A 26,415-nucleotide genomic window follows, 5' to 3' on the forward strand; every position below is an offset into this window, starting at 1 on the left:
ATATTTTTAATCTTGGTTTTGTTAATATAAAACAATATGAATCATAGATTGTTTGAGTAATTCCTCGTAGTCTATCCCAAAGAGATAAAAAATCCCCTAACATCCAAGAAGAGGTGGTGAAGGATTTGTGCAACTGTACACTCACTTGGAAGTTTCGGTCAGAAGGCATTGAAAAAGGTGTCCTGTTCTGTAAGCTTTTCATAACGGGCTGTGGTCAGATGAACACAAAGGAGAAGCTTTAGGACCACAGAGAAGACATGATTTGGAGGGAGCACAAGTGAGAGGATTTAGGAAAGATGCACTGAATAAGGCAGATCCTCTGGCTACTAAGGCCATAACTAGTCATTAATGGAGCTGTGCTAACCTCCTATTACAACCCCAGTAGAGAAGAAGTTGCATGCTGCCTTGTACCGCTGCCACCTCTCCACCACTGCAGTAGCTAGCATAAACTGGAAGTGCATCTGACCCACAGTGATGGAGTTTACTCACAGAACTGAAGCATATAGGTCCAGTAACTACAATATTTTTTGTAGTTATTTATTGTCTTCTAGGTATTACTGTAGTAATAATAAACAGTTTGTGTCTACATCTGAAAATTGTAACTCAGCATTACAACACTACTGTGAAACAGGTAAGCATAGGATCATAGAAATGTAGGATTTGAAGGACCTTGATAGATCATCTAGTCCAGTCAGTCCCCTGCATTGAGGCAGCACTAAGTATTATCTTTGTTATTCCCTTTTTATAAATAGGGAAACTGTGGCACAGAAGGTTTAAGTGACTTGCCAAAGGCCACATAACAAGTCATTGACAAAACCATGAATAGAATCAAAGAGTGCTGTACCATTCTTGCCTGCTGTAACTACTAGGTCACACATTATTTAAAATGTACCAAATACAAAGTAGATAAAATGTGCTTTTCATTAGATTTCATATACTTCCAAAATGCTTAGCAGCATAATGAGTTACATGTTGGAAGGGAAGACTGTGGCCAAATATAGTAGCCACAACACATCTAGCAATCACATGCACACAGCCTTGACATGAAGACCTATGTTTCATTAAGGAGGGGGATGTTGGCTGATATATCGAAATTATCCCCTATTCCTTGTGATAGAAATGTCATGAGATCTTTAACTTCTATGTTCTCTGCCATCAGAGATGGGCAAGAGAGACCTCAATTTAATGCTTCATCCAGACTTACAGCATCCCTATAGCACTATTCCTGTCTTTTTCAGTATGCTACATTGCAATGATTATGAGGCCAAGTCCTGGTAAGGGTTTTGAATCCATGACCTGGATTCAGGAATCCTAACAAAGTGTTCTGAATTATGTTTAAAATGGTATAAGTAGAGAGATGAAGATATTTGTAGAGCAATCAAAGGATTGACAAGATTGCCTAGTATTATACCTGAAATTCTGCAATAATTGGGTTACCCTGTTAAGTAAAGATTAAATGATATTGCAAGGAGTGGCAAGCTTTGAGATAAACAACAAAGCTGTGAACTGGAATTACAAATGCTGAGCTTGTGATTCAGTGCCTACAGACAAGAGCATCATTACAAAGAAAAGGTCATTTTTCTAACCCAAGGACAGTTGTATCCTGCCTTCTGCCTTTAAAAACAAATCAGCATTTGTTACATTTCATCCTTGAATTATTCATCAAGATCAGACACTTTCTTGTTCACTTCACTTAGTCATTTTCTCTTGCTTATTCTCAATAGTTTTGATAAAAATATAACACGGTAGCACCTGCTTACAAGAGACATTCAGTTTAATAGATGTCTTGATTGGAAAGACATTTACTTTGGTCCAAGCTAAAATAAGATGCTCATTATTTGAGTGGACTATATGTATTTTATGAGAAGTAGCTAAAATTCTATGTTGCAATGTCTCTCTATTACCCTCTTTTTTATTACTTTCCTCAGTTCAGATCCTTCATTTGGGATAGCCAAGAGTTGCACAAGGGTAAAATTCTGAATTCCTGACTCACTAAGTCCTCACTTATGCAAAGCTTCCATTGAAGCCAAGAATTTTTTTCCTGCATTGGGATTTGACCCCTTAAAATGATGTAAAGTTCCATGTTTTTGTTTCTTAAACATCCTTCCTCATTAAGTCAAAATACTGCAGATTGCAGGTGCTCTAGAGGTGGCCAAATGTTGGTCAGATTATTTCATAGCATAAGCTAGCAGCTGAGTGCTATAGAGAATAGTTCACCTGAAATGGCATATCTGTTTCTGCTTACATTGAAGTAAATGGAGCTGCATGAGTGGGTAAGTTGATCAGGATCTGGTCCTGTGTGTTCTTTCCACCATGAACCGTTTTTTAATTTTACCACTTCCCCCATAATTTACCTTGTTTGCATATTTTAGTGTTTCATATCACAGTGCCCGAGTCAATTTTCTTTTGAATAATTAAGCATGTATGTGCCCTTGAAAAGTCATTGTATCTTCTATTACTGCTAAATGTGTTACCTGTGAGGAATTAGAAAAGATGTTGTACATTTTTGTTCACTTATACACAATTGGATATCCTGGAAAGTAGAGAACTGGGAATGTAACATGCAGTGTACTCTGGTGTGCACCAGACCCCCAGAAAAAGTTGAAAAGGTTTTAAAGAGGTAGATACAAGACTGGGAAAGTATTTCCTGGTCCTCCTGTTGCTGAATGAGAGGGCAGGTAAACAGTTTCCTTCTTTGTAAAGATGTTAGCCATGGATTGGTGGAGTTAGTGGCTTATTAGCAAACTTCCAAAGACACCATATTGGGGAAGCAGGCCAGCTGACTGAAGATGTTTGCTTCTACAGAAAAACATAAAGTTCTTCTTTGAGTGATTATACATATCCATTCCTCTGTAGATGTGTGCTCATGTTGTACACAGTTGCTGAGATTTTTCCCTCAGTAATACCTGTTGGGGCAGTGTGAGCACCCTCTGGTATCTTGTAGGTATAAAGGGCTCTGCTGTCCCTGACACCCCCCCAGTTCCTTCCTACTGCCAGTGATGGTTGTTGGAGCTATGATCTTTGCATTTGCAAGTCATTCCTCCCTTCTTGTATATGTAGTGCCTGTCATGTTAGTTTAGCACAGAGTAGTGTATTTTGTACATAGTTACTGACTAGTGTAAATTTAGTTTAGTTCTTAGTGAAACTTGGTCTCCAGTTCCTGTTGGATACCAGGTCCAGTATGGGACTCATGCCACATTCTTCCAGCTTCAAGGCCTGTCACTCTTGTAGCAAACCAATGCCAGTGAGCGACCCTCACCCAAGCTGCCTTAAATGTTTGGGGGAAGCATACGCAGGTGACAGATGTCACCATTGTAGAAGGTTCAATCCTTGTTCCGAAAAGGACAGGACTCAGGCTCAAATACTTACTCATGGAGCCTGTTCGTCACCCTCCATCAGAACCGCCAGGGTATTGAACATGTCTGTTTGTCAGGAGTGTTCTGCCCGTTCTAGCTGAATCTATAGGCAGACCCTCCTTTCTGTACTGAAGGAGAGACTTCATAAGTCCTTGAGGCCTTCAAAATTTGCAGGGAAGGGGAACCTATCCCACTTCCTAGATGCTTGGTCCCACATCACCACAGGCCAGTGGGTTTTAAGCATGTTGGAACTGGGATACACCCTTCACTTTATTTCTGTTCCTCTTCACACTCCCCTTCCTCATCCCTTTTCAGGGACCACTTTCACAAGAACATGCTATTACAGAAGGTTCAGTCTCTCCTTGTGGGGCCTAGAGAGGAAGCTCCCATATGTTTCCGAAGGAAGAGATTCTATTCGTGATACTTCCTAATCCTGAAGGCAAAGGGGGGAGGGAGGGGTCTCAGGGATATTTTAGATCTAAGGTAACTAAACAAATTTCTAAAGAAAACAAAATTCCTTGTGGTTACTCTTGCTTCTGTTATTCCATCCTTAGAGACCAGGCACTGGTATGTTGCTCTTGACTTGAGGGACGCTTACTTTCATGTGACAATTCATTGGAGCCACAAAAAATTCCTCAAATTCATGGTCAATGAATTCCACTACCAGTTCACAGTTCTGCCTTTCATCCTCTCAGCAGCCTCTTGTGTGTTCACAAAATGCATGGCATTAGTAGCAGCATTCCTGCGAAGGTTGGGAATCCATGTGTTTTGTACCTGGTTGACGGGTTAGCGAAAGGCTGATCCAGGTCTCAAATACTCTCCAGCATAGCTGCTATCCTGTCAGCTGTTCATGTACTAGGGCTCCTAATCGATACAGAAAAATATATCCTGATTCTGGTTCAAAGAATAGAACTGATTGGGCTGGTCCTCAACTCCATATAGGCCAGGGCGTTCCTACTGCAGCAGAGTTTTCAGGCAGTGTGGCTTATTGCGCTAGATCTAAAGACACATCCTCTCAGTATGATTCAAAACTGCCTCAAAGTTCTAGGGCACGTGGCGGCATGCACTGACGTGATCCAACATGCCATACTGCATTTTAGAGAGCTACAGGGTTGGCTCACCTCAGTGTATTCTGTGGCCTGCCGTCATATGGATAGGGGAGTTCAGGTACCTGCTCAAATTTGTACTTCCCAGACTACTGGATGGACCCATTGAATGTTTGCACAGGAGTCCCCTTTGCTCCTTCTCAACAGACAGTCACTTTAGTCACAAATGAATCAAATCTAAATTGGGGAACTTTCTTAAGCCCCCTTCAGATTCCGGGTCTTTGGTCTTCCCAAGAGCTAAATCTGCATATAAATATCAGGAATCTGCGGGCAGCCTGTTTGGTTTGGATGGCATTCTTCCTGCATATCACAGGGCGGAATTTGTTGGCTGCTGTGTTGTCTGTGAGCACTATGTTTTATGTAAACAAATATGGGGGAGCCCAGTTGATGGAGTTATGCCAAGAGGCGATCTTGCTTTGGAACTTCTGCAAAGCCAGGTCCATCAGCCTGAAAGTGGCTTACCTTCCTGGGGTTCAAAACACTCTGATAGACTGCCTGAGCAGATTGTTCGCAGGTCACCACAAGTGGTCCCTTTATCCAAGTGTGTCCAGGGCCATTTTCCAGTGGTGGGTAACTCCCTAAGTGGACTGATTTGCAACAAAAGAAAACAAAAAAAGTCAACTTTTTCTATTTCTGTATGGATCACAACCCGGGGTCTCTAACAAATAGTTTCTTCCTGACCTGGTTAAAAAGGCTGCTGTATGCCTTCCCTCCAGTTCCCCTCCTGTCCAAAATGAAGAAAGATTGTGCTCACATTATGCTAATAGCCTCAGGATGTCCCCATCAACATTGGTTTTTGACTCTACTAGCCTTATCGGTGAGACCTTCTCTGTCACTCCTGAGAGATGCAGATGTGATGTCTCAGGACAACGGCTGCCTCCTCCATCCCAACCTACAGGTCCTCCACCTGATGGTGTGCATGCTTCCCGGCTGACGTCCTTGGTTGAGATTGCTCTAAAGGAGTACAAGAAATTCTCCTAAACAGTAGAAAGCCTTGAAGAAGGTCTACTTACCTTTCTAAATGGAAGAGATTTTCTATTTGATCTATGGGCTGAGTGGATACCTCTTTGCAAGTTTCGATTCCCCTTATCTTGGTCTATCTTCTGTTCTTGAAACAGCAAGGACTAGCCTGTGGTTTCTTCAGAGTCCACGTGGCAGCTATCTCAGCTTTCCACCCTCCACTGGATAACCGATTGATCTTTTCAAACCATATATCCATCAGATTTCTAAAGGGTTTGGACGAGTTATACCCACAGATCCACTGCCCAATTCGAAAGTGGATGTTGAATTTAGTTCTAACAGTTGATGATTCCCTCCTTTGAGTCACTAGCAACTTATTCCGTATTACACCTTTCTGTGAAAGTGCCTTTCTTGATTGCTGTTACCTCGGCCAGGAGAGTAGTAAGGAAGGTAAAGGGGAATGGTAATGGGTAGCAACGGGTATGGATAATCCAGTCACCATTTCCATTTGAGGAATAATCTGGATTCACTGTGGTAGTTTAATAACAAAATACTCTTTTTGTTAAATATCCCTTTGTTTCTTTATTGCTGTCTTGATTGGTACCCTCCTCTCTCCTTTCATGTTGGCTATTCTTAATGGAGAGATACAGTTTAGGGTTTCTGCTCACTACACTACTTCTCTTAGGAACATTAGTTTTCTCTTTCACTGCTCAACTAAACTCCATTAATTGCCTAATAGCTGTTACTAGAACTCTACAGAGGTAGCTAGATAGCTTTCTTTCATAAGTCACGTTTCTGCCTAAATGTAACACAATAAACTAATACATCTTCTCTTCTTTAATGGCCTATAAGAGGGTGTCAGGTCTCCTTGGCTGACTTACCCTGTAACGTGTTGGAAACCTGTAGGATGATGCTGGCTAATACTTTGTGGCAGAGGCAGCTTGTTAACCTGATCCTGCATATAAGGAGATGGAATCCTCTCTTTGGTCAGAAACAAAGATGTCTGTGCAGGGAAAGAACCTAAGAACAACCAAGCTTGGGGTTAAAGCTCATACTGATGTTTATACTTTTGTTGTTTGTTGCTACCAATAAAGTGAAAGCCCAGGAAGGGGTAAGTTTGGACTCAATACAATATATGTAGATTTTACTCAGAGAAGGGTGAGAGTTCTACTGCTTACATGCATTTTTCATCTGTTTCAGCAGTTCTCTTTTATTTTGGCATTTGGAACAGCCTATCTTTGAATTGCCAAGCTCTGTTTATATTTTCCTGTGCCAGGTACATTGAAGCTAAATACATTCAATTCTGGGCACCCCAACATGAGAATGATGTAGCAAAAATTGAAGGAATTCATAACAGAGCAGCAAAAATGATTAAGGGCTGAAGAGATTGACATCTGAGAAGAGATTACAAGAACAAATATCTAGAACATGGGTAAACAATTACTAATATTGGAAAGGTGTAACTACCGAGGATTGAGAGGAATTATTTAGCATTGTAGAAAGATTTATAACTACCTCTCAGCCTTCAAACCTGCCAATTCATATGACACGTCATCAAAATTTGACAAATGACTGAAATGTAGAACATCTGAATTTTGATGCACATTGTTCCATAAGCTATACATTATGGGTTTTTAAGAATAAAATCTGATTTTTTAAAAGATGGGGTTTTTATAATTCTGTGAATCAAATACATCAGCTCTGCAATCTGTAACAGGTTAATTGGGATGGGATGAGGTGGGGCAGCTTGTTACAGATTGCAAAATTTGATTCAACAAGGAAAAGTGTCAAATTTCTATTTTTTTTTTTTTATTTAAAGATATCTTTAAAACTAATATTGCTAAACATAAAGGTCTATTGATAAACATAGTGTGAATCTCCAGTAGTCATTGGATAGGAACACTGGATGGGCTCAAAAGGAGACTGAAACAGTTAGAAATAGAACATAAAGGATTTGATTGGACTGAGTGAATGAATGGCAGTGTTCTTCTTTGAGTGCTTGCTCATGGGTATTCCCAATTAGGTGTGTGTGTGCCACATGCACCGGTACCAGAAATTTTTCCGCTAATATCTGTAGGGTATCCATAGGGCCGGCTCTAGCGCCCAGTGCAGCGACGTGCAAATGCCTTAGTATATAGGGCAATACCAGATCCCCTTCCTCTGAGTTCCTTCTTACCGTGTATGATGATGCTGGAACCCTGTCTTGCTACAGCAGGCTTTCCCAACTAGTGATTTTTCATTATTTTCTTAGTGTACATAGTTCAATTCTTTGTGGTTAAGTGTTAATTAGTGAAAAGCATAGGTTAGAGATTGGCCCAGAGATGGGGCATGTCCCAGTCTCTGGGTTTGGTCTCTGGTTTTAAGAAGCCTATGCCAGTCAACGAACCACACCAGAGCTGTCTGAAGTGCTTGGAAAAGGCTCATGTGTGGGAAAAGTGCAAGATTTGCAAAAGTTTCAAGCTCCGCACCAAAAAAGATTAAGACATTAGGTTGCGGGCACGTCTAATGGAATCAGCAGTTAGACTGGCATCGGAACCGAGCCGGTCAGACTCAACGCCAAGCATGTTGGCCTCGGTGTGGAGCATCCCTCTGGTGCTGTTGTCTTCCCAGCACCAATCGCCATCTCCGGTGCCTAAGAAGAAACAGAAGAAGGCACATGCTGATTAGGGTGCTCAGTGGTGCCGAGAAGGGAGAAGAAGGGCGCAGGAGATCAGGCGAGACCTGCATTGGGCCGCTGGACCCTACCGACCCACGAGGTACCCTCATCCATCCAGTCTCGAGCCCATTATCGGCCCCATCGCTGACTCGGGGGAGTTGCAATGGCTCTTGGCATCTGACGGTGCTCACAACACCTGAGGCCTTCCAGGCAGTGGAGGACCTTTTGGCCATTTCTGTGCATCCAACGCCCTGAGAAGGAAGACTCTCAGAACCACCGTCATCTGCGGGACTGTCCAGGGGGAAACCAGCAATGAGACCTCCACAACGGTCCCCGACACTGAGGCTTTGGTCTCTGGACCCATGGCATTGGACCGTAGAACCGCACCATGGGTGGTTGGGCTCTTGGCACTTGTCTCCAGACCCTTGGCACCGGTTCCTGGAGAGCCACTGGTCTCCTGAGCCCCAGCACAGATCTCTGGTGTCCGAATCCCTGTTGCCAAGCCCCTACAAGAACCCCAAAGACAATTGCTGGTTGCGAGAGGAATGATGTTCGGGTTCCTGGCAACGGTGCTTCCATGCTCCCGCCATGGTGCGGAAGAGCAAATGGCTTTGGCACCCCCATGGTCCCTGAGAGACAGTTCGGACTCTGAGGGAGAGGAAGTGGTCTTGCCCAAAGGGTAGATTGCCGGCACCCCAAATAGGAATATGGCCAATAAGGTCGATGGACAGTGCCCTGGCAGTTTTAGAACCCATTGGGTCTTCATCCAACCTCAGATTCACAAAGGTGCTCCCTTTCCAGAGCCTTGGTGCTGCAGACATCGGCAACCGCCTGCTTGGCACCAAACTTAGATCGGGACTGAGACCAAGAGGAGGTCCTCACAGAGGCCCCAGAGGGGGCTACAGCAACCATAGAGGACGACCCTATCCCTCAACTTCTACCAGTCTCATCCTCCTCTTTGCCGGATGAAGTTGTGGCAGGACCCTCCTCTGCTGTCTCACTGGACAATTTCTAGGCCCGCCAGGAACTGTTGAAATGGGTGGCATCAAACCTGGGACTAAAGGTGGAGGAGCTGAGAGAGCCCACAGATGACCTATTTGGCATCCTGGCAGTGCAACCCCATCCAGGGTGGCCCTCCCAGTCCATGAGGAAGTGATAAAACTGGCAAAGACTTCGTGGCAGATCCTGGCCTCCCTACTTCCCACTTCCAAGCAGGCATATGCACCTAATTGGGAATGGACATGAGCAACACATCTTGAAGAACAGTAGTTACAAAGGTAAGTAACTGTTCTTTCTGCAGAACCTAGAGGTATCTTCTTGTTTTTTGCTATCAGTTAACAGTGCCTCATGGGTTATCTTTTTGTGACTATTCTATAAATGGTACAAAATGGACCCAAAATATACAAAGGCAATTTCACTGTATCCCTTTTCCCCGTAAACTCCTGTTTAATTCTGTGTGATTGAATTTGGTGACATTGCACATTTAAAACAAGCAATGTATAAGTACTGGTTAAAGCCAAGGGTATTTCAGGCTTGTTCCATGTATACTTTCCCACTAAGTTCTGCGAAATGTTCCTATATCCAGACCTAAAATAAACCCTTGTTATATCAATCCTGAGCTTCTGTTGAAAATAGATTGCTAATTGGGGTGGTTTCATAACATGGAAAGATGTTAGTAGAGATGATGTCAATATAAGACACAATCATATTGGGTCATTCAAATTGAAAAGCTGTTTTATTATATCTGTACCAGAGGTGCAGAGGAAGGTGCCTTTAAGCCACAGTTATCCAGGTCTGGCTGTGCACCAATTTGATCCCCTGTTGTAACTTAGAATTCTAATGAACTGCCATAAATTATACTGATGGCAAGTGACTCGAAAGGGCCATTATGGTATTCCAAGGATCACTGGGCTACAGGGAAGATCCTGTCATGCCCACTTCCCTTCAGCCCCAATACAGCTGCAGAGACAGAGGGTGATGTAAGAGCCAATAAGACAATTCTGTGCCACCAGAGATCCCCTTGTATCTGTCGGTGGCCAACTATGCAGCACTTAAAGCCACTTTGGAAAAGTGGAAGGGACCAAAGTGGCCCTAACTCAGGGAAGAATTTGGACCACGGAGTTGAGACTTGGAAGGAGGTCATAACAAAGTTGCAATCCTGCTGCAGCAAAACCTTCTTTTGTTTCTATTGGGTCAACTTTGTCATGTTAAACATCCGGTTAGTCCCTTTTGTTGGTTACAACCAAATTTTTTGGCCCAAAATCTTACTTTGTATCTGCAGGGTAAAACACACTGTCTGTCAGCATCAAATAAACTGTTAAATCTATGGAAACAGCAACCTTTAGCACAGGATTACATTTTCACTGCACCACAGTGTATCCTGAATAGCTCTGGTATATTATTTAAAAGCTGTTTTCCTGAGTAGTATAAAATATGCATGATGGGTGAACACAGATGAGCTGTGTTAATGTATTCTAATTTACTTGCTAAAAATATTTTTAAATCTTAATAAGTTTACACAGAATTTTCTGATGATCAGATGCCATGCCGATGAGCATGGCAGAAAAACGCTGGTAGATAGATAGCATAGATAGATTGTTGGCAATTGCAGTGCTCTCTGTCAACACAGCATTCCTTTTTCTGTAATCTTTTCATGATAGATGTCATGGCTTGGTCTTAATGGATTAATTTCTTAAGAACCTTTTAACTGTCTTTTTAAGCTTAATGAAGGAAAATATAAAGCAAATCACCTATCAGTTTTCCTTTGTTTTGCTAGTTAATTATGCATTATGAAAACATACTAATTTTATTTACAAAAAATTAATAGTGTGTATGGGTGTGTGTAACATTGTCTGTCTCTTTTTTAAAAATGCCATAAATCTTAGATTGTGATTCTGTTTCTCTTCAGGTTATCAGGTTTCTACAGACTGTGTTTTATTCTTTAGCACCTACTGTTGCTTGGCAACAGCTTCCAATTTACCAGAGCCCAGCCTAGTGAATGGCTAGCTACTGAGAACTTTCCTGTTAAGATACACTGAGAGCCAGAACGGTTTGATGTTGATTTAGGCAATTCTTTAAAATAAATAAATAAATTTAAAAAATCATTCCACCTATTAGTCTGCCTGTGCTTATTTTTCAGTTAAAGAAAAAAACATCATACCCATCACAGGTCTTAATTTTACCAGTAATGGGATGGAGGGAGTTCCTGGGGCCCATTCGAGATCCATGTTAAAAATTCACTTTCAAAGAGAAGGTGTGTATGTGTGTGGAGGAGGTATTAATATTTAGAGAAGAACAGTAGTGCCTCCTTTGTCCAACTGAGATCGGGACTCCACTGTACTAGGTGCTGTATGTACACATAATAAGAGGCACAGAGAAGTAAAATGACTTGCCCATGGTCACATATCAGGTTAGTGAAGAGTTGAACATTGTGCTATCCTATCAATATATTCCACAGGTTGGCCAGAAACAAAGAATGAATGTTCCCAGCTTAATATGTTTGCTTGCCCAGTGATGCTGTCTCCATGTTTGGTGCTTCATGGGGAACCTTTTTGTTTAAATGGGAAAACAAATAGAATCCCTTTTTCCTTAACCTTGCTTTCTGCTGTTTCCCTTTCAGTCAGTTGCAGTTTGCTGGGTGAGCTCATCAGGATTAGGCCCTTGAAGTTATCTCTTTTATATTCTTTCAAATTACTTGCATCAGAAATGCTGAATTAGGAAATTGAGGTTTGCAGACAATGATATTTATGCAAAATAATTGAGTTCGGTATCATTCTAAGCTTCTCATACTAAAGCCTGGTATTTTGCATCTTTTCTACACATTGTATTGGATCCTGAGCACACAAATCAAAATCTGAGCATCTGGATCACACCCTTTTTTGTCTTTCCTTGAGGCATTGATATATTGATGGGTATGCCTATCACAACAACCAAAGACTAGAAAATGGGGAAAACAAAGAAGCTTTGGTTTGCAGACGTTTGTGCAAATTTGATAAAGACTCAAGTAATGAAGTTCAGATCCCAGATTGGATTCCAACCTGAACTTTTCCCAAAGTTTGGAATTGTTTCTGGATTTGTTGTTCCAGTTTCACCTGGAGTGGAGAGCCACGATATTTTGAATTGGAATTAGATCTGAATCTAAATTTCCCTGATATATGTTCTCTTCCCTCACCACTTTAGATCTGATGTTCAAGTACAGGCCATTTCCATTGTGAACTTTTTCATTTAGTTTTATGGTTTTAGGAAACTGAAGCTGGGTCTATTTTTTCCCCCTCTCCTTATGGAATGCATTCTCCATGCAGCACAAGCCTTGCAGATTAGCTGGTGTAGAACCTCATGCTTTTGTGCTGTAGTCGTTAGAGAACAGAATCAGGAGCCCTGGTTCTATTCATGATTCTTCCACTGACTATTTGACACTGGGCAAAGTCATTTAACTTCTCTGTGCTTCACTTTTCCCATCTTGCCTATCTTCATGCAGTGCCTTGAGATCCCAGTAGGAAGATGTTATATGAATGTGTGCCAGTATTATTTTTATTTCTCTTTTGAGTTTCACAGAGCTGAATATGCCTGTATGTGGGAAAAATAAAATAGACTTGTTAAAATAATGCAATGTTGAATGTTACATGTTTTTAAAGAAGCAAGTGAATAGTTTAAACAACAATAATTGTATATTGGCATGTAGGGAAAAAGACTTCTAGAATATTTTGTGACCCTTGTGTATACATACCAGAATTATAGTGATCTGTCAATACATTCAGCATGATTTTTCTCACTCAGATTGAAGCACGCATTTCTCATTTGACAGAATATTTTGATGAAGCCAGGGCTACATTCCAATGCTATTAATGAAAAATTTGAAGTTCCTTGTCAATTTGATCATTGACTTCTTAACTGGAAGTAAAATGCATGAACAATTCCCATAGACTTCAATAGGAATTGCATAGATTGGGGCATGACACTGTTAATGGCGAAGACGTGTCTACTAGAAACCAATGACTTGTGGGCTGGAAAAAATGCCTTACAATGACAAAAGGAGCTCAATCTATTTAGCTTATCAAAAAGAAGGTTAAGAAGCAAACTAGTCATGGTCTAGGAGTATCTACACAGGGAGAAAATACTTGATACTAGTGTGCTCATTGATCTAGCAGACAAAGTGATAACAGGACCCAGTGGCTGGAAGTTAAAGTCACAACACACAAACTGGAAAGTAGATAAAAAATTTTAACAATGAGGGTAATTAACCATTAGCACAGATTATCAAAGTATCTGGTAAATTCTCCATCACTTTGTGTATTTAAATCAACATAAAATCTTTCTAAAATTTCTAAAAATGTAGTTCATCCACAAATTGTTGAGCTAAACGTAGCAATCACTGGATGAATTTCTGAGACTTTCATTGTTCAGGAGGTTGGACTAGAAGATCATAATATTCCCTTCTGGCCTTAAAAATCTATGAAACTCATTGCATATACATCACCAAATAGATTCAAAATTGGAGATCTAGAGGAGAAAAGCTGTGTTTTAGCTTCTTTTTTGGGGGGAGGGCTAGTGGGTTGGGCAGCCCAAATTTCTTCTTTGAGTGCTTGCTCATATCAATTCCAAGTAGGTGTGTGCATGCGTGCAATGTCGCTGGAAGGTTTTTCCCTTAGTGGTATCCATCAGGTCGGCTCTGGTGCCCCTATAGTTGTGCCCTCATGGTGCAGTATATAGGGCCCTACCAACCCCCTGCCTCTTTAGTTCCTTCTTACCACCTGTGATGGTCACTGGAACATGGGTCTTCTCTGACTTTGGCACTTTCCCAGTGGAAGTCCACTTCCCCAGTGGACTCTTAAATTATTACCTGTAAATAGTTAAGAAAATTAGTGTTTGTTTCTGTTGTAGATTAGTATAGTTAGAGTAGTTAGGACCCCACTTATTGAGATCACCTCCCCTCTTCCCTTTTCTTGGGACAGGGGCATGCCTTGATCTGCTGGGTTTAAATCATATGGGGCCTGCAAAAAGCCTGTGCCTAGGAGTGATCCCTATATGACCTGTCTGATGTGTCTGGGAGAAACCCATGAGAGGGATCGCTGTAACATTTGCAGGGGATTCCACCCCAGAACAAAAAAGGAGAGAAGTCAAATAATAAAATTACTCCTGATGGAGGCAGTTCTCTGACAGCACTCAGAGCCAGGTTCGGCTGAAGCAACACTCAGCACATCGGCTTTAGTGCAGAGCGTGCCGACATCAATGAGAGAAACTATGGTGCCAAGGAAAGACTCTGTGTCAAGAGACACTCTGCACTGACATGGATCTCTGGCACTGATGCTGAATCCAGCAGGGTGTAAAGGCTTGAATGGAGGGACCCGCATCAAGCCATTCAAGTTTCATGCTCTTGGGCGTAGTACCATCAAGACTGGTCCCACAGAGGGGTCCGTCGAGTTCGGTACCTTTGGACTCCCCGCCTAGGGAGAGTTGTGAGGAGGCCTTACAACTTCCCTCCTCATTGGAAACTTTTGAGGCAGCTAGGGAGTTGATAGAGCTCATGACACCACTGTCTCCCCTCCAGGTGGGATTGAGTTCCAGCTCCCAGACCACCAGCAACACAAAAGCATCCGCTGCCATCCAGAGGCAAACCAACCATGGTGCTGTGTTGGTTGCCCCCCCCCCCCCCGGCACCGCGCCCTGGCATCGTCTGGCATGGCACTGCCGTGGTTGCTGCAGAGCGCATCTTCTGCCTCCGACTCCGAAGTGATATCTTATTCTTGGAAAATAAGTCAGCACTAATAGAAGAGACGGAACCCAAGGATCAATGTGGGACAGATCTTCCCCATGCCGTGGCCAGCACAATGGTAAAGTGACAGCTTAATGGCCTTTTTGGACCCCATAGGTGTTCCACCAGGCTCAGGAATCATATTCTAGAAGGTCAGTCTCACTTGCTTCTGAGAGCAGAGCTTGCCCACCTCAGTCGGTCCATGAACAGCTGCACGGCACCAAGCCTGAGGAGCTGGTACCGCACAACCAAGGGGGCAGAAGGTCAAGAGCAATGCCTTGTGCTTGCCAGAGCTTCTTCATCCTCGTTTCTGGATGAAGCAGTGGCAGGATGACAGCAGGGCTCATTAGGAGCTTTTAAGGGGGGTGGCACAAAACTTGGGGCTCCAGATAGACAAGGTGGATGACATAGCTCCTGCAGGACCATCCAGGGTTGCCTTGTCATTGATAAAGACCATTCGAAACACAACGAAAACATTATGGCAAACTCCAGCCTCTTTGCCTCCCCCAGCAAAGTCGGTGGAGAGAAAGTACTTTGTATCCTCCAAGTGGCATGAGTACTTATACTCATCCTCCACCAAGATCACTGGTAGTAGCTGCGGCGAATAAGCGTGAGCAGCAAGGCCAGCAAGGTTCCACGCCAAGGGCTAAGTCCACAAAGAAACTGGACCTATTCGGTAAAGAAGTATATTCTGGTGGAGGGCTCCAGCTTCGCATTGCTAACATACAAGTGAGCCTTAGTAGATGCAGCTTTAACTCTTGGGGGTACATATCCAAATTTATGGCGCTGATACCTTCAGACTCCAGGACAGACTTTACAGTCCTAGTAGAAGAGAGCAAAGTAGTAATGAAGGCTTCACTACAGGCGGCACTAGACGTGGCTGACACAGTGGCCCACACCATGTCGTCTGCTGTAGTCATGAGATGGAGCTCTTGGCTGCAAGCCTTATACTTTTACACAAGGTCCAACAGACCATTCAGGACCTCCTTTTGGAAGGGCTAGCGCTGTTCTCGGAACAGACAGACTCAAAGCTCCATAGCCTCAAGCATTCTCAAGCTACCTTGAAGTCCCTGGAGCTTCATACCGCTGCTCCACTAAGGAGGCATTTTAAGCCACAATCCCTGCCTCAGTTTTATCAATCCCAACCCAGGCAGGACTACAGTTGAAAGCGTGGCAGGAACTATAGGAGATGGGCCCCTCCACTCTATTCCAGCCAAGGATCTGGTCCTTCATGCAATCTTCCAGTTCCAAGCTGAAATTTTGAGGGTGTGCCCGAAGACAGCATAGTGATTAGGAACTTGGCTCCATCACCCCTCTATTTTTTGGACCAGCTATCCCACTTTTACCAGGCATGGGCCCAGATCACTTCATATTGCTGAGTGCTATGCATGGTAGAATTGGGATACTTCATTCAATTTAGTTGCCTCCCTGCTTCCCATCCTCCCTGTCTCTCTTCAGGGACCCTTCTCATGAGCAACTTCTAAACCAAGAAGTGCAGACACTCCTAAAATTAGGAGTGGTGGAGGAGGTTCCTCAGGAGCTAAGGGGCAAAGGGTTTTACTCCTGCTACTTCCTAATCCCAAAAGCCAAAGGCGGTCTCAGATCCATCTTGGCCTGCAAAACCTCAACAGATTCATGAAGAAGCTGAGATTCAGCATGGTCTCTTTGGTCTCCGTTATACCCTGTGACAGGGCCAGACCTGATGGCTGTAGTAAGAAGTGAGAGCTTAAGGCCTGTAAAACAGGCTAAGGCCTAAATGGAAAAAGCCGAGTGAACAGAAGTCTAAGGGGTCACTCAAGTTAACTGAGACTGGTATAGGAAAGTGCTGATTCTGCAAGGTTGTAAGACTGCCAAAATATTACTAAAATGTGTAGTGGGTATAAGAGGTACCAAGATACTAACTCTCTGAAATGACACTTTGATGGGTAGAAATGATACATGGAGTGGCGGTGCCCAAATCAGCCAATCAACGGAAAAAGGTGGTATTAGACTACGTCAGGAGGGTGGCAACTACCTACGTGAAAGGGGGCAGACCGAAAGTGTATGTAACAGTGTATAAAAGAGGGTGTCAGAGGGAATACCGGTGTCCGGTCTAGGGGATAACGGAAAGTCCCGCTGTTGGGCTGAGACCATTGTAACGCTGCCAATATGAAACTGACCCAGAGATACTCTGTAAGTCATTTCTCATTGTGCCGCATGCAATAAACCCAGCTTGGGTGCCTTCGTTACTCAGCTAATCTGTGGTCATGTCGACTCATTCGATCGTGAGAGCCGTCTCAGTTTCCTGCGCAGAGCTGGGACAGCATCTACACAGGGACACACGCACGCAGCCTACACTGATAAACATCGGTAACCAACACACCGAGTACAACAATTGCTACAGGAGAGTAGTAGAGGGGGTCTATGTTAGCCCCAGAATGAACAAATCCCTGTTCCCTGGGTGATCCAGCTGGGGCTACTCTGGGGCAATTAGGCCAATTAGGCCAGCTGAGGCCAATCAAGGAGCTTGCCCCAGCAGTTAAAAGCCTCCCTGTCAGGCAGACAGGGGCAGCTGGAAGGGAGTTAGGAGAAGGAGCAGAGCAGAGCGGAGCGGAGCTGCTACAGGACTTGGAGCAACCACTGCCACATATTACAACCCCAAATGTACCAGAGACAAGAGGGAGGGTACCTGTCTGGCTACGGCCAGGGACCCAAGGCACAGGCCTGAGGGAGAACCCCTCCCCACCCAGTTCCAGGAAGCGGACTGCGAGCAGTGGGGCCAAAGACAGGCGACCCAGGGAAGGGAGTAAGTCACGGACTGGGTGGTTTGAAGACTACTCCACACAGGGTCCCTGGGTCGGGACCTGGGGCAGAGGGCGGGATCGGGCCCCCCCGCTCCCACCCAGGCACGCCATAGTCGTAGCCGAAGAGGGCACAGTACCCACGAGAGGGCTAAACTAGCCGACCATGCCACAACCCTTCCAGGATCCGGGGGATTGGTATGCTGCCCTTGACTTGAAGAACGCGTACTTCCAGGTGTCTATCATCCCGAGTCACAGAAGGTTCCTCCAATTTGTAGTCAACCATACCCACTACCAGTTCACTGTCCTACCATTTGGCCTGTCTTCAGCCTCTTGTGTGTTCACAAAGTGCATGGCAGTCATTGCCGCATTCCTGAGGAAGTAGAAGGTGCAGGTCTCTCCGTACCTTGACGGCTGGCTGATCAAGGGTCACACCAATGCAGAGGTGGAGGCAGATTAAACTTGATAAGATCAACCTTTGACAAGCTGGGTCTCTTGGTAAACATGCAAAAGTCAATTCTCACTCCCACTCAAAGGATAGAATTCATAGGAGCAGCGCTGGACTAAAGCCAGGCCAGAGCATTTCTTCTGGAGTCTAATTTCTGGGCCATATCCTTCATCAGATGTTTCCCCACCATCATGGCACGAAACTGCCTGAAGCTGCTGAGGCACATGACAACATGCACGTATGTTGTTCAGTATGAAAGACTACGCCTCAGGCCCCTCCAGGCGTGGCTAGCTTCAGTGTATCATGCGATTCGAGCCCACCTGGACAGGGTAATCTTGCTTCCTCCCTCGTGATTGAAACCCTTCATTGGTGGCTCGATCCGCTGTCAGTCTGCACAAGAGTTCCTTTTTCCACACCTTACCCCTCGTTGTCTCTAGTTACTGATGCCTCAGCGATGGGTTGGGGAGCTCATCTAGGAGGACTCAGGACCCAAGGTCTTTGGTCCCGACCAGAGCTCTCACTTTACATCAATGTCAGAGAGGTGAGAGCAGTATTCTTTTCCTGTCAGTCTTTCCAAGCCCATCTGGAGGCCAAATGTGTATCAGTCATGATGGCAATACAACAGCCATATTTTTATAAACGGACAGGATGGAGCATACTCCTCTTCCTGTGCCAGGAAGCCCTCCAGCTGGGACTTTTGTATAGCCATTCAATATATATACAGGCATCTTACCTTCCAGGATCTCAGGATGAAATGGCAGACCATCTCAACAGGTCCTTCTCCAGTCACGAGTGGTGTGTTCACCGGGACATTGTGAACAGCATCTTCCAACGTGGGGGTAGATCCCGGTACAGACCTGTTCAAAACAAGACACAACAAGAAATGCCTGCAGTTCTGCTCCTCCTTGAATCACGGTCCAGGCCTGGTAGTGGATGCATTCCTCCTCCCATGAAGGGGTGAGTTGTTGTACGCATTCCCACCAATTCCACTCGTTCATAAGGTACTGCTGAAGGTCAGGAAGGACAGGGCTTCCATGATTTTGATAGCTCCAGCTTAGCCGCAACTGCATTGGTACACCACACTCCTTGACCTGTCAATGGAAGTACTACCTACCACTAGTTCCAGCCTTCGACACCCCAACCTTGAGTCTCTCCACTTCATGGCATGGAAGCTCCATGGCTAAACCCCATGGAGTTGTTATTTTCAGGACCTGTCAGAGAAGTCCTTCTCAGTAGCAGTAAAGCATCCACTAGGGCCACATACTTCGCTAAGTGGAAAAGGTTATCAGTCTGATCAATGCAAAGAAGGGCTTCTCCTACACAGTCATCGATACTTTTCATCCTGGAGTACTTGTTGCACTTGAAGCAGCAAGGGCTTTCAGTATCATCTATCAAGGTACACTTGGCCGTGATCTCAGTGTTTCAGCCTTGGGTGACTGCCCGATCGGTATTTACCAATCTAATGGTTGGGCATTTTCTCAAAGGACTACCTAGATTGTACCCTCAAATACAGCAACCGTTTCCCCCTTGGAACCCCATCCTGGTAATAGGAAGACTAATGGGACATCCCTTTTAGCCCCTTGTGACATGCTAACTACTATACTATACTATACGTGGTTGTCTATTCATACCTTTGTCTCTCATTACGCCATCGACAGGCTTGAGAGAATGCCACATTTGGCAGAGCAGTGCTACAATCTGCGTGCCACCAAGCTCCGACCCTTCCTCCTGTGTAATGGCTTGAGAGTCACCTACTTAGAATTGACATGAGAAAGCATTCGAAGAACTAAAAACGGTTACTAACCTGTAACTGTTCTTTGAGATGTGTTGCTCATGTCCATTCCAAAACCCGCCCACACATCCTTCTGTTGGAGTCAGCTGGCAAGAAGGAACTGAAGAGGCAGGTTTTTGTATAATCTGCTTTTAAAAATCTCCATGATGGAGATTCCCCAACCTCCCTAGGCAATTTATTCCAGTGCTGACAGGAAATTTTCCTAATGTCCAACTTAATTCGCCCTTGCTGCAATTTAAGCCCATTGCCTCTTGTCCTATCCTCCTTTCTCCTGGTAACGATCTTTTACGTACTTAAAAACTGTTATGTTCCCTCTCAGTCTTCTCTTCTGCAGACTAAACAAACTCAATTTTTTCAATCTTCCTTCATAGGTCATGTTTTCTAGACCTTTAATAATTTTTGTTGCTCTTCTTTGGTCTTTCTTCAATTTGTCCATATCTTTCATGAAATGTGTTGCCCAGAACCGGACACAATACTTCAGTTGAGACCTAATCAGCGTGGAGTAGAGCAGAAGAATTACTTCTTGTGTCTTGATTAAAACACACCTCTAATACAACTCAGAATGATGTTTGCTTTTTTTGCAACAGTAATACAGTTTTGACTCATATTTAGCTTTTTTAGGAACAATTCTGGAGTGTTTGTTTTGTAAATCAGACAAAATAATACAAATATAAAGTCATGTTTTTTTGGAATCAAAAGCCAACTTTGTTTTCTTTAAAGTGCAGAGTTTGGGGTTTAATCAGGGAAATAAAGAATGGATTGATTTTTGCCATTACTTGCAAATCATAAATTGCAATTATTTGAAATCACATTTGTTGCTGGAATGAAGTGATGTTGCATCTTGAATGCTTGTTCCGTCATGCTATTTTATTCAGGCTTCCACCCATGAAGGAGGAGAAAGTTCTAGCAATGTGTATATATCCATAGAAACTGTCTTCTCCTTAAATAAAACCTTAACTACAAAATTTATATTCAGGAGTTGAAATTGGTTTTAAACTTTAAAATGTTGGGTCAGATTCTCCCCTCTGACTTCATTGAGATTTCATGGGCATAATTTAGGACGTAATTTGGACACATTATTGTGCCCCAAATGAAATAGGGTCTGATATACAAAGACCAGTGAAGTCAACAGGAGTCTTTCCATAGGCTTCAGTGGTCTTTGGATCAGGCCCATAGTGCATATTTGTAATAGTTAATTCAATGATCTGCTCACTGTGACAGATATAATGAACACCGGCCTATCCTGAGACTATTGTATTTAATGTTATGAATGTTATCTGTATGTTTGAGCCAGGCTTGTAAGCACTGAAAACTTCAAAGACTATTGTATTCAGATGGGCCAGACAATATGAGCCTTTAGAATATTCACAGCCTTTTGTATCAATACAGGTTGTATGCTTTTGTATGCTTCTGACTCACTGGAGGATTTCCCGAGGAACCTGGGTTCACTGGGTGATTAATGCAAAATCCCAAAGCTGGTTATGCAGATACCCAGCCTTTTGGGGCTTGATCTCTGGGGGAGAAGGGGCTGTGACTGGTTTTACTTGTTCTTCTTCGAGTGATGTCCCTGTGGGTGCTCCACTTTAGATGATGTCACATCCAATGCTCTTGATCGGCAATCTTCTCAGCAGTATTTGTTTGAGCTATGCGTACATGGCTGCAGTCTCATGGTGCCGTTGGAGCGTCTTGTAGTGCGTGTGTGACCCGAGCCCCTCAGTTCCTTCTCAACTATCCATGGTCCAAGACAGAGCATTGCCAGCAGTCAAACTTTGTTTGTAGTTAGATATTTTAGAATTAATTATTAATTTAGTTTAGTCATAGTTAATTCTGCTTTAGTCACTTATTTACTTACCTGTTTAAAAAAATTTTTTTTCCCCCAAATTTATTTTATTTTATTTTAATTCTCTGAGTAGTGGAGCTTATAGGAATAGGATATGCCCGGTTCCCCTGGTTTTAAAAGATGTACCTCCTGTAAGGAGGCTATGCCAGTGTCGGATGGACACTCACTCTGTGTACGGTGCCTGAGTGAAACCCATGTACCTCAAAAATGTACACATTGCAAAAATCTTAAAGCGAGGGCCAGGAGGGACAGAGACCTGAGGTTGAAGTTAATTCTAATGGAAGAATCCCTCACACCCTCGTCTGACCTGGGACCGTACAATCCTAACACAGAACTCTCGCCAAGGAAAAGGGCTTCATCTCCAACTTCTAGTCCTGCAGCAAAGAGAAAGTGTTTACCTAAGAGGCTGTCCCCTAAAGGCAATACCAGAGAGGCGAAAGTATCCTCAGGTACAGCACGGTCAGTGCCACTCAAGGACCTAAAACATCCTGGCCAGGAGTTGAGCGATTTAAAAAAGCTGTCCTCCTCCAGTACGGCACCACATAAAAATACAGTGCAGAAATCGCCTGACCAACGGTCAATGGTCCCTGCGGCACCGCCATGTTCAACAGCACCAAAGAAGAGTACAGTGCTAGGAGAAATTATGGCACCCATGCTGGCACCAAAACTGACCACAGTACTGGAGATAAAGAATATACTGGCCATGGCACCGGTAACCGAGAAGGCACCGACAGCAGCACCAACTCTTAGTGATGCACTGATCACAACACCGTCTTCCTATATTGCACCAGTCTTGATACTGACTACCATTACGGAGCCGATTGGGACCACGGCACCAACCTTGGCACCGTCAGGGAAAAGAAGGTGCAAACAATATCACATATAACCCATCCACACCTCATCTCCAAGATCGGAAGACAGCACTGGCTCTCCAATACACTTCGCACATGATGAGGATTCTCGCCAATGCACTCTCTCAGTGATGATGATAGTGAAGCAGAAGAAGCTCAATTTTCATCTGAATACTTCTCCCCCACCAGACCTTCACTAGAACCCAGTGATTATGCCTACCATAGAGAGCATAAACCATGTCCTTATTATGGTCCACCATGGTTTGCCCTCCGATGTCAAACCAGTGCAGTGGCATAACTGGGATGCTTACTCCTCCAACACTAGACCTTATGAAAGACCTATCAACTCCCATGTGAGTACAACAAAATCAGTGAGATCATCAATTTCAGCTACAGTGGCTGAAGCAGGGAAAGAAACTCGGGCAGAGATCTTCACTGGGGATCAGGATACCTCTCCTCCCACAAACGAGTCATCATCTTCACCTGATGAAGCTGTGATTCCACCCTGCACTGACTGTTGTAGACGATCTGAAGCAATTTAATGATTTTTTCAAGAGGGTAGCTCAGAACTTAGAGATCCCTCTTGAAGAAGTGACAGAGTCACACCATAAGCTGCTGAAGATATTGCATTCAGCAACGTCCTCAAAAATCACTCTCCTGATGGATGAGGCTTTAATGGAACCAGCCAGTAATATATGGATGACACAGCAACCATTCCTCCCACCAACAAGAGGAATGATAGAAAATGTTATATAGCAGACAAAGGGATGGAATTCCTATTTACCCATCCACTGCCAAATTCACTAGTCGTAGATGAGGCCAACCAGAGAGGAAAGCAGACGAATTATAAATCCGCACCACATGACAAGGACTGGAAACAACTTGATTTATTAGGCAGAAAAGTATATTCGTCCTCCACCTTATTAATGAGGGTCTCTAATTACGCAGCACTACTATCAAACTATGATCATAACATCTATGAAAAGTTATCACATTTCATCAGTGACATCCCAGAGGCCAAGAGAGACTAATACAGAAAGTTGATTAATGAGGGACAACTCACAGCTTGAACATCCCTGCAGGCAGCTTTAGATGTGGCTGATACTGCAGCTAGGACAATAGCCACGGCTGTTGTCATGCATAGAGCTTCCTGGCTTCACTGCGCAGGCCTTCCAAGGGAACTGCAGATGAAAATAGAGGACCTTCCCTTTGAAAAAAACCAGCTTTTTGCCGACAAGACAGATGAAGTCCTGCATTCTATGAAGGACTCGAAGGCAACCTTCAGGACACTAGGCATATTGTGATAGGGCCAGACCTGACGGCTATAGAAGGGTGCTGGAAGGCATATATATATTAGCCCCAGGCTCAATAAATCCTTATTCCCTGGGTGATTCAGCTGGGGTTACTCCAGAGCAATTAGGCCAATTAGGCCAGCTCAGACCAATTAAGGAGCTTGCCCCAGCAGTTAAAGGCCTCCATTTCAGGCAGACAGGGGCAGCTGAGAGGGAGTTGGATGAAGGAGTGGAGTAGAGTGAAGTAGAGCTGCTACAAGGCTTGGAGCTAGTGTTGTTGCTGCCATAGCACCAAGCCACGGGAGTTAGGGAGAAGCCCGTCCAGGCAGGGCTGGGGGACACAGGCCCCAAAGGCCTGATGGAGGACCAGCGCTGCTCAAACAATTGAACAGAGAGATTCAAGCTAGGAAGGGGGAAACCCGCATACCTGATTCCAGGAAGTGGACTGCAAGCAGGGGGGCCACGGACAAGTGACCCAAGGGAAGGTAGTAGCTCATGAACTAAGCCATTTGAGGCTACTCCTTGCAGGGTCCCTGGGTCGGGGCCCAGAGTAGAGGGCAGGACTGGGCCCTGCCCCTACTCCCACCCGGTCACACCACCGGCGTAGCCGACAAAAGTGCAGGACCCTCAGGGGCAGAATAGGTCTCCCTCACCACAATATGTACACCTGGAACGAGAAGGAAACAGTACAAGTTTCAGCCTTACCCTCACAGATATCCTTTCCAACCACAGTACAGGCAATATGAATCCCAAAGGGGAAAACAGAGATCAAAACGACGAAGACAGCCACAACAATCATCCACCACTTCTCAACCTGTCCAAACAACAGTTTTGAGGGCTTGGTCAAGGGTCTGAGAAATCCCAAACACCATGCAGTGCCAGCCTCACTAAAGGAAAACTTCAAATTTTGCCTAAGACCATTCCATCTCAATTAGTCATCAATAACAACAGACAAATGGGTTTTGGAAATAATAAAGTCTTGATATACCATCCCATTCCTATCCACTCCTCCCCCCCTCCACCCACTACCCTTCCCTGTCTCTTTTCAGGGATTCATTTCACATGCAAGTGTTGCTACAAGAAATAGACCATCTTCTACAAACAGGTGCGATAGAACATGTACCGCCTCAGCATGTACTATTTCTTGGTACAGAAAAAGAATGGGGGATGGAGACCCATTAGACCTCAGGGCATTGAACAAATTTGTGAAGCGGCAAAAATTCAAAAAGGTCACTCTAACAACAATAATACCGGCACTGCAAAGAGGGGACTGATTCTCAGCCCTCAACCTCCAAGGCGTATTTTCATATTACTATCAACCCGGCGCACAGGCGTTTCCTAAGATTTATGGTCTCCGGCAACCACTACCAACACAGAGTTCTACCATTTGACCTTTCCATGGCACCAAGAGTGTTTTCCTAAGTGCTTGCTATTGTGGCGCTATTTAAGGAAACGGGGAATTTCCATCTTCCCATATTTGGACGATTGTCTCATAAAGGCATCTACCTAAAGCCTAGCCAAGCACGCTACCAATCGAACCATGAAAGTATTCCAGAAGCTGGGATGAAGAATAAACATAGAAAAGTCCACTTTGAATCCTACTCAATGTCTAGAATTCATAGGAACAGAGTTGAATTCAACAATAGTCAGGGCATCACTACCAATGCCGAGATTCAAAGCTATTACAGACCTGATCTCGTTAGTAAGGAATGCACATATTAGCTTCTGGGTCGCATGGCAGCTACAGAGTTTGTGGTATGACATGCATGACTTCGGACGTGATGTCTCCAAGGATGGCTTGCTTCAGTATACAAACCAAACAGACACAGTGTGGGCAGACTATGGACAATACCAAATGAAGTAAAAGATTCCCTTACATGGTGGACTCAAGAGAAAAACATGATGACTGGAATTCAATTTTCCCCAAATCCGCCATCAATCATGATTACTACAGATGCATCACTCTTAGGATGGGGAGCACACATGCAGGAGCACACAGTTCAGGGCAGTTGGTTGGAAGCAGAAACTTACCTTCATATGAATATATTAGAACTTCAAGCAGTGTGCAATGCCTGCCACCACTTTCTACTGCAAATAATGAACAGATCAATAAAAATGATGACGGACAACGTAGCTTGTATGTTTTACATAAACCGCCAGGGAGGAGCAAGATCCTGCTCCCTCTGAAGCGAATCAATGAAGCTATGGAACTGGTATATAAAACACAACATCGACATATCGACTGCATACCTGCCCGGCAAGCAGAACACAATTGCAGGCAATCTAAGCAGACATTTTGCATGCACTCACAAGTGGGAATTGAACAACGAAGTCCTCAAGGAAATTGTTCACCTATGGGGGCATCCAGTGATAGATCTTATTGCCATGAAACAGAACCGCAAGTGTCATCTTTTCTGCTCGAGAGCAGGAATAGGACTAGGATCGATGGGCAATGCTTTCCTACTCAAACGGGGCAATGGTCTACTGTATGCATTTCCACCCATACCTATGATACACAAGACCTTAAACAAAATCAGAACCAACAAGGCAACTGCCATAATGATAACACCAGCTTGGCTGAGA

The 26,415-nt window shown here is 44.1% G+C and overlaps 1 protein-coding gene across 4 annotated transcripts in view; it reads left to right on the forward strand.

The window, feature by feature from the left end:
• The window catches only part of XYLB (xylulokinase), a 159,694-nt gene that overhangs the window by 89,536 nt on the left and 43,743 nt on the right, over positions 1–26,415 (forward strand). The window contains exons 16-17 of one of the 4 annotated variants that reach the window (XR_010918709.1): positions 10,987–11,331; positions 14,626–14,742. The exons of 2 other annotated variants lie outside the window; for them this stretch is intronic. Coding sequence is in view for 1 of the 2 variants with exons in the window: in XM_067542763.1 (XP_067398864.1) it covers positions 10,987–11,084 (98 nt within the window). In the remaining variant the exon portion in view is untranslated. Of the gene's footprint in view, positions 1–10,986; positions 11,348–14,625; positions 14,743–26,415 lie in introns of those variants that run through there. One more of the 4 variants, XM_067542763.1, reaches the window with a different exon arrangement.

The sequence above is a fragment of the Emydura macquarii genome, unplaced genomic scaffold (assembly GCF_026122565.2).
Source record: "Emydura macquarii macquarii isolate MOO-44397 ecotype Brisbane River unplaced genomic scaffold, CSIRO-AGI_Emac_v2 contig_719, whole genome shotgun sequence".
NCBI classification, from domain to species: Eukaryota; Metazoa; Chordata; order Testudines; family Chelidae; genus Emydura; species Emydura macquarii.